The sequence below is a fragment of the Hipposideros armiger genome, unplaced genomic scaffold (genome assembly GCF_001890085.2).
Source record: "Hipposideros armiger isolate ML-2016 unplaced genomic scaffold, ASM189008v1 scaffold_92, whole genome shotgun sequence".
Taxonomy (NCBI): Eukaryota; Metazoa; Chordata; class Mammalia; order Chiroptera; family Hipposideridae; genus Hipposideros; species Hipposideros armiger.
The window spans coordinates 2,129,371-2,138,261 of record NW_017731442.1 but is presented as its reverse complement, the minus strand read 5'-3'; the positions used below and the strand labels follow the sequence as shown (position 1 = coordinate 2,138,261).

The 8,891-nt window shown below is 49.7% G+C and overlaps 1 protein-coding gene across 1 annotated transcript in view; it reads left to right on the top strand.

Annotated features, from left to right (window-relative positions):
- SPTBN5 (spectrin beta, non-erythrocytic 5) overlaps positions 1 to 8,891 on the top strand; it is a 61,048-nt gene that overhangs the window by 17,783 nt on the left and 34,374 nt on the right. The window contains exons 12-17 of the mRNA XM_019644863.1: positions 3,411 to 3,611; positions 4,324 to 4,476; positions 7,201 to 7,331; positions 7,572 to 7,811; positions 8,125 to 8,412; positions 8,816 to 8,834. Of these exons, the coding sequence (XP_019500408.1) occupies positions 3,411 to 3,611; positions 4,324 to 4,476; positions 7,201 to 7,331; positions 7,572 to 7,811; positions 8,125 to 8,412; positions 8,816 to 8,834 (1,032 nt within the window). The remainder of the gene's footprint in view (positions 1 to 3,410; positions 3,612 to 4,323; positions 4,477 to 7,200; positions 7,332 to 7,571; positions 7,812 to 8,124; positions 8,413 to 8,815; positions 8,835 to 8,891) is intronic.

The following is an 8,891-nucleotide window of genomic DNA, read 5'->3' as shown; positions in this document are numbered from 1 at the left end:
GCCCAGGTACATGAGGCCTCCCCTAGAAGAATGCCTCAGAGTCCACTGCTGCACTAACAATAGTGCACCACACAGAGCACTTTACAGTTTGCAAAGCACTTTCCCACAGGTTATGTCATTGACCCTCACAGCATCCCTTGACAGGCATTATGGCTCTGATTTGCCACATGAGGAAAACTGAGGCTAAGTTTTCTTAGTTTTCTTACTGCTCAGAGGCGGGGCTGGGATCAAAGTCTTGAGTAGCCCCCCTTGCCCTCCCTCATCTGGCTATTCCCCTTGCCCGCCATTTCTGGCCACACTCTGGGCACCAGCTGTAGACCTTGGCTCTGTGAGATATTTGTTCTACCATTCACAGGGGCTCAGAGCTGGGCCAGTCCACAGCCTCCCAGAGCTTAAGCCCATTTGAAGAGGGATAGCCTTATGTGATCTGATGTGGGCTGTAATAGTGGGGACTGACCAGGTGCTTCTCCTGTCTGGGCTCAGGTGCCATAGGGCCCAGGTCCTGTCTCTAATGGCTTCCTCCTCCTGTTTTCCCTGAGACCTTTCCCTCTCAAACTCAATTTCCCTGTCCCCATTTGGGAGCAGTAACTCTAGGCCCCACCTCTCTTGTCCCCTAGGATTGGCTCTGGGTCCTGCTCTTCCTATGGGGATCGCTTAGACCCCTCTCATAGAGGTCCTCATACCAGCCCTCACCCTGGGTCTCTGGCACCCACTCTTTCCTGGTTCCCGGGCAGGAATGGAGGCAGGACGTGGCAGGGCTGATGCTGTGGATGGAGGAGAAGGGGCTGATGCTGGTGGATGAGCCCTCCCAGGAGCCAAGCAACATCCTGCAGAAACTCAAGTGGCACAAAGCAGCTGAGTGTGAGCTACAGGCCACCCATGGGCACGTGGAGGCCCTGCAGCAGGTAGGGGCCTGGATGGAGGGTGCAGGGCCTGCTGGTCTACAAGTTCCCTGCCCAGCTGCAAGGCATGTTATCATGGAACACACTCATTAGAGGAAGAATCGTCCTCAGTTCCCATGTAATTAGGATCCCCCAGCTTCCTCCTCCACTCAGGTGGGCATCCCCTGGTCTGGGCGTCCAAACCAACCCAGAAAGCTTCCATCATCCGTTCCCCTCAACTCTCCAGAGCAGCTCCAGAGCCTGCCTCCTCCACCTGAACAAAGACCTTTCCCACCATCTGCTAGATGCCTGCCAACCCTGCACTACTTGTGGGTGTCAGAGGAAAACTCTCCCACCTCTGCCCACAGATTTTGGGCCACATGAACAGCCCGTGGAATGCAGCTTTAGCCAGGCACCCCCTCACCCCCACCACCACTACCTCTACCACCTGTGTACGGCCTGCTTTGGCTGCTCATGGAACCAGCAGCTCAGTGAGACTCCCTGAGCCTTTGTGTCTACTGCAGGTTGGGAGAGAGCTGNTTAGTGGAGTCCTGTCTGCCCTCACCTAGGGAAATCATCCAAGCATAGTTTGGCTCTGCTCACTTTGCCTACCGGTTTTCAGTAATCAGATTCCTCCAGGAATGTACCCTTTACTCTCGCCATGAAGTCTAACTAAGGTCACCCTTCACCCTTAAGCTCTGTTTAGCTCTCTCTCCTGACTTGGCACTTGTGGGTTTGGGGTGGCCTAATCACTACAACCAGATGCTTTCTGAAAACCCTCCCTCAGTTCTTTGAGCCTCCAGTTTTTAAAACACACGTGTGATGGGCAGGTTGGCCCAACCCCATCAGGGTTTGCAGTCCTCTATCAAGAAGCTGTGTGTGTGGCTCTAGATGTGGAAATCACGACCCTCCGACTGCATTCGTGATTAGCCCCCTCTACACTTATCCCTAAGAAAGTGCCATGTGCCAGACCCCTCTGTCCAGCCATGTCCATGCACTCTCAGAGCTGCAGCTCTGGTCCTCATATCTCAGGAGGTGGCATGGCCAATTAGTCAGTAGCTGACTGGGATTCTGGTTCAGCCTGCACTGATCATTTATGTGGCAACTGACTACCAGGTCGGAAAGGTCTGTGGTCCTAACTTAGCTGAGGTTGACTCTGCCCAAGGACATGCAATTACCCCTCCTAGAGAGGTCTCCCAGCTCCCAGTCCAGGGCTGTTTCTACCCCATCCCTCACTGAGTATCAAGGCTGTTTTAACTCCTAACGCTTGCATTATACTAACTCATACTGCTTTTGGTGCTGCCTACCTCGTGTTCTGTGTGGCCTGCTTCTCCAGTTTGAGTTAATTGTTTAAGTGAATGAATGGGAGGTGCCTTCTCCTTCTTTTGTGTCCTCTACTGGCCAGCCAGCCTTAGCATCAATAGAACAATTAGGCCTGGGCCCTGGCATGTTCACACACTTGATTTGCCCCATCACGTTCAAGGGGTGGTGCACAGGTGCCCCCTCTGTTGGGGGTGGAGAGCCACTTTGATAGCTAAGCAGAGCCCTTCCCTCCTCCATACAGAAGGAGTACCTAGAAGGCTGGAGCAGGATTGATGGGGATGCGACTGAGAAACCCCAGGGTGGCACCCAAACCTTAGCACCACCGGGCAGGCAGTACCCATGCCCCGCAGTCCAGATGCATGTCATCTACGGAGGCACAAGGCCAAGACCCCATGTGGGAGCCTTCACAGACCATCATAAATTTATTCTGTGTGGCTCCCTGGGACATCTGACGACTGAAGGGAGGAAGTTAAGGGAGACCATTTGGGGTTCAGCAGAAAGATGGACATGGAGCTGCCCAAAATTCTGAGTCTTCCTTCTCCAGCTTCCTGATTCTCCCTCGTTCTCCCCCTTTCCAGTCTTTCTCTGTGCCTATTCCTTTCTTCAGTCCCCTCAGCCCAACCCAGAGTAACCAGCCTGGCTGCCTCTTCTCCGTTTGACCCTTGCCCAGGGCTAGAGGTGCAAAGGGACAGAGACTAGATGCTTGTCCACCCCCATGAAGAGGGCCAGCAGACCTCAGAACCTGTGCTCCCACAGGGGCACCCCTAACCTGGCTCCCCAGAGAGGTCCCGCAGCCAGTGCACCAGACAGGCCCCGAAACCTGGGAGCTGAAAGACTGGGAGGCCTCTTTAGGAGAGAGAACTGCATGTCCTTGGGCAGTAATTTGGCCTCTCTGAGCCTTGGTCACCTCACCCATGAAGTGTGGCGGCTGGACCAGACAACTGCTAACATACTGTGGATCTACTCCCAAAAATGTTAATTATGTGGTCCATGGAATAAATGCAAAGCAAAAGAGCAAGATCAACCCCGGCTAAGTTAGAACCACAGGCCTTTCAGACCTGGTAAACAGGTGTCATACAAATGATCAGTGCAGCCATGTCATGGAACAGGGACCCCAGATACAGCTGCTGGCTCCAACCTGCCAGTCCTGCTGCTGCTTAGGGGGAGCCGCCTCTGGTCACACTGCCCCGTGTCTCGTCAGCACAGGTGGTATCTGCCCTGAGCTCTCCAAGGGAAGGTCCCAGGAACCTGGGGGCCTGGCATGAGGTTTCCTGCTACTCTGGCCCCCAGGGCGTCAAAAAGATGGCCCTCCCAGCTGAGCCTGATGCTGACTTTGACCCCAACACCATACTCCAGACACAGGACCACCTGAGCCAGGACTATGAGGGCCTGTGGGTGCTGGCAGAGGTAACAGTCCTTGTTCAAAAACTGTTCATGAAACACCTACTCTGTTCTAGACCTAAGCCATGAGCCCAGGAACAAAGCAATGACAGATGTGCTCCCTGCCCTCAAGGAGCTGACATATCAGAGAAGGTGTGAAACAAGTCATTAGGTGAACACAGGTGTGATGGGAGCACATAAGCAGGCTGGGGAGTCAGGGAAGTCATCTCAGAGGGAAGGACTTTCAGGCTGAGACTGACCAACAAGAAGCTGAGAGCAGGTAAAGCCAGGGGGAGGGCAGGGGAGATGGCAGGGAGACAGTGTTCTAGGCCGGACCTACACAAAGGCAAGAGAGAGGCCCAATGGAAGTATGATGGTCAGGTTGCCTGGAGCACAGAGAGACAGGGGTGGCGAGTGGCTAGAGGAGAGCCTGGAAAGGAGGTGGGCCCGGCCAGGTCCCATGGGAGAGGTGTGACTTGTACCTTAGCACTAGAAGGGCTTGAGTAGGACGAGATCAAAACAGCACACTTTACCAGGGCCATTTACCCACTAAGCTCTTGCCAGCTCCCTCCACTGGACCTGTGACGGAGGGCATAGGGTCCAGCAGCGAGGTGAGGGCCTTCTCTGGCCCTGGCCCTGGGCTCTGCTGGAGGTGAGGAGGGGGTGAGGGGAGCCTTTTCTGAATGCCCAGTGAAAGGTATTGACCCTCACCCCATCCTCTGGGCTGGTCTCTCCTCAGCACCACAGGGCCCGATTGGAGGAGGCAGTAGCTCTGTTTGGTTTCGATGGCTCATGTGAGGAGCTCCAGTCCTGGCTGGAAGACCAGACAGCGCTGCTCCAAACACTGCAGTTCCAGGCTGACAGCTTGGAGATCATGCAGCTCAAATTTGAGGTACAGTCCCTTGGAGCCAAGGAGGAATTTCAGCTGCTGGGCCTGCTGTCTCTCCTTATTCCTGTGCTTCCTCCTCCCCTTGTTCCTGTCTCCCCATTATGCATTCCTGTGTCTCAGTTCTCCACGTTAACTATAGTCCTGTCTGGGAGGAGGGAACGAGGCAGCTGGCCTTGAATTATTTTTAATTGAGGTATAATTGACATACAATATTTATGCGTTTCAGGTGTACAACATGATGATTCAGTATTTGTATGTATTGTGAAATGATCACTGCAATAAGTCTAGTTAACATCTGTCACCATAGATAGATACAGAATTGTTTTTCTTGTGATGAGAACTTTTAAGATTTACTCTCTTAGCTACTTTCAAATATGCGGTACAGTATTAACTATAGCTGCCATGGTGTGCATTACATCCCCATGATTTATTTATTGTATAACTGGAAGTTTGTGCCTTTTGACTCCCTTCATCCAGTTTGCCCATCCCTCACCCACTGCCTCTGACAACCAGCAACCTGTCTCTGTATCTATGAGCTTGTTTTTTGTTTGTCTGTCTGTTTGCTTGCTTGCTTGTTTTTTTAGATCCCACATATAAGTAAGATCACATGGTATTTGTCTTTCTCTGTCTGGTTTATTTCACTTAGCATAATACCCTCAAGGTCCATCCATGTTGTCCCAAATGGCAAGATTTCAATTTTTCTATGGCTGAGTAATGTTCCAGTGTGCGTGTGCGTGTGTGTGTGTGTGTGTGTGTGTGTGTGTGTATACATAACACATTTTCTTTATCCATTCTACCACTTGTGTCGATAGACACTTAAGTTTTTTCCATATCTTGGCTATTGTAAATAATACTACAGTGAACATGGGAGTACATATGTCTTTTCAAGCTTGTGTTTTCATTTTCTTCAGATAAATACCCAGAAGAAGAGTTGCTGGATCACATGGTAGTTCTATTTTTAATTTTTTGAGAAACCTCCATACTATTTTCCACAATGGCTATACCAATTTACATTCCCACCAACAGTGCACAAGTGTCCCCTTTTCTCTACATCCTCCCCAGCACTTATTTCTTGTCTTTTTGATAACAGCCTTTCTAACAGGTGTGAGGTGATTTCTCACTGTGGTTTTGATTTGCATTTCTCTGGTGATTAGTAACGTTGAGCTCGTCTTCATGTACCTGCTGGCCATCCATATTATCTTCTTTGAAAAATGTTTATTCAGATCCTCTGCCCATTTTTTAATTGGATTATTTTTTGTTTTGTTTTGTTGGGGTTTTTTGTTGGTTTTGTTGGTTTTTTTGCTATTGAGTTGTATGAGTTCTCTATATATTTTGGATATACCTATATCAGATATGATTTACAAATATTTTCTCTCACTATGTAGGTTGCCTTTTCATTTTGTTGATGGTTTCCTTTGTAGAAGCTTTTTAGTTTGATGTTTTCTCACTTGTTTATTTTTGCTTTTATTGCCTTTGCTTTTAGTGTCAAATCCAAAAAATCATCACTAAGACTGATGTCAAGGAGCTTACCATCTATGTTTTCTTCTAGGAGTTTTATGTCTTCACATTTTACTTTCAAATCTTTAATCCATTTCGAGTTAATTTTTGTGTTTGGTATAAGATGTTCCAGTTTTGTTCTTTTGCGTGTTGCTATCCAGTTTTCCTGACACCACTTATTGAAGAGACTGTCCTTTCCCAATTGTACATTCTTGGCTCTTTTGTCATAAATTAATTGACCATATAAGCATGGATTTATTTCTGGGCTCTATTTTGTTCCATTGATCTATGTGTGGTTTTGTGCCAATACCATATTGCTTTGATTACTATAGTTTCAGGGCCGGCCGAGTGGCTCAGTTGGTTAAGAGCTCACTCAAGAGTTTGAGCTCTGAGCAACAGCAGTTCGAGTCTGGCCCGAGCTGAGCAGCTGCTGAGCTGCCAACAGGTGGCAGGATGGCTCAGCTAAAAAAAAAAAAACCAAAAAAAAAAAACCAAATAAGCTATAGTTTCATAATATAGTTTAGTTTGAAATCAGGGGGCATGATGCCTCCAGTTTTGTTCTTTGCTAAGATTGCTTTGGTTATTTAGAGACTTTTGTAGTTTCATACAAATTATAGGATTATTTGTTCTATTTTTGAGAAAAATACCATGGAAATTTTAACATTAAATCTAGATTGTTTTGGACAGTATGAACATTTTAGCAATATTCTTCTAATTCATGAGCATGGAATATATTTCCAGTTATTTGTGTCTTCTTCAATTCTTTCATCAGTGTCTTACAGTTTTCCGAGTACGGGTCTTTCACCTCTGGTTAAATTTATTCCTAGGTATTTTATTCTTTTTGATGCAATTGTAAAATGGAATTTGTTTTCTTCTCTTTCTGTTTGTAATTAATGTATAGAAATGCAACCGATTTATGTATATTGATTTTGTATCCTGCAACTTACTGAATTCATTTATTAGTTCGAACAGTTTTTTGGTGGGATCTTTAGAATTTTCTATCATGTCATCTGCAAGTAGTGACAGTTTTACTTCCTCCTTTCCAATATGGATGCTTAGCCTTGAATTTTTAAAGGCCTCTCCTCGCCCTTCAAGGCCGCAGATCCATTCTTTCAGAAGGATGCAACTCGAATATCTCTATAGCAGAGCATGTCTGAGGTCATTCATAGTCTTGAGGGGAGTATGGGAACAGAACAAGCCCCCTCAAAGCCTGGGTCCTTCTTTTTCTAGAACTTCCTCACCTCCCTGGCTGTGGGAAAGGGACGCTGGGCTGAGGTCAGCAGCTCTGCTGAGCAGCTGAAGCAGAGATGTCCTGGATACTCCCCCAAAATCCAGCGACAGCAGGAGGAACTGAGCCAGAGGTGAGAATGAAGACGGAGTGCAGGGTAACAAGGGCAAGCTGGACGCAGTATCCTGGCCTTAGTGCCTGCTCACCTGTCTCCCTAAATGCCAGGAGGAAAGACTAAACGTGTCAGAGACAGGGAGGAGGGGGTGTGGGGACAGCCAACCTGGCAGCTTCAGTCATGTGAGGTTCTGGCCAAGTCCCCAGGATGGACAGGGAAGTGTTCCTGTGATGGAGACATCTTGCTCCCTCTGCTAAGGTGGAGGCAGCTGGAGGCCCTGAAGAAAGAAAAGGAAATTCAGCTGGCATGCACCGCAGATGTATGCAGTTTTCTGCAGGAGTGTGGATCCACGCAGGTTCAGCTGCAAAACGTGATACTCCAGCTGGAAACCCTGGAGCCAGGGCACCCAGAGGACCACCACCGCATCCTACAACTGGCCCAGCAGAAGATGCTACCGCTGGAGAGGACCATCTACTACCTGCAAAGAGTAGCCATAAAGTACGGCCTGGGTTTAGCGTGGTGATGGTGCTATGGGAGGGAGGAAAGACCAGAGCAGGGTTACGGAATGAGGAAGGGGACAGAAACTGGGGTGGGTGAGGAAGGGCAGGATATGCTGTCTGAAGGGCAGGGGCAAAGGTGGGAGAAAAGTATAAGAAAATGCTCATGGGGAAAGAGAGAGCCATACACGCTTGCTGCCCCTAAATCAAGGGTGAGGTGGGAGTTCAGAGTTGCTACCACCTTCTCTGAGGGATACAGGCTGGTTACCAGGCCCAGGGCAGGGCACTGAATGGGTGCTGGGCCCATCTCCCAGAGTCAAGGACACAGGCTCCAAAGAAAGCCAGTCCCTACAAGAACAGGTGGAGACGCTGCAGGGGCGGCTGGAGGAAGTGCAGAAGCAAGTGGCTCAACAGGCTCAGGCCCAGGCCCAGATGCAGGCCCGGCAAAGCTTTCTGCAGGAGAGCTGGCAACTGCTGCTGTGGGTGGAGGGTGTCCAGGCTCAGCTGCACAGCAAGGAGGAAGTGGTGGATGTGGCCTCAGCCCAGCGGCTACTTGTGGAGCACCGAGACCTGCTGGAGGAGATCCACCTGCAGCAGGAGAGGTCAGGACAGGAGGGTTGACAGGGCAAGCTTTGGGCTAGCCAAGGCCTGCGGGGACGGGCCACCAGAAAAGCAATGCATTACCCAGGAGATAGGCCCAGGCTGATGCTTGAGGCAGGTTTTCAAGGAGGGAAGATGTAATCAAAGACTGGTCAGGCATCCTGCACACATCGGGAAGGGACCCAGGGCAGAGTCTGAGCTGCCTGGAAGGTTTTGTCCAGTCCAGGCCTGGCCATACCCCATCCAGGTGAGCCTGATGGATTGCTTTCAGTCAGGACGGCCTAGCCTCTCAGCCATTCTAGGTAATATAGACCCCCCTGGCCACTGGAGGCAAATGGTTCAGGCCCACCCCCATGGGATTAAGACACCCACGTCCTCAGTGTGGTGATGGCTCTGCTCCTGCAGAGATGATGGTTCAGGCCTGGCAGGCAGGGAGGGTCACTGAGTACAGTCTGTAGGCTATACCCGCCCAAGGGAGCCA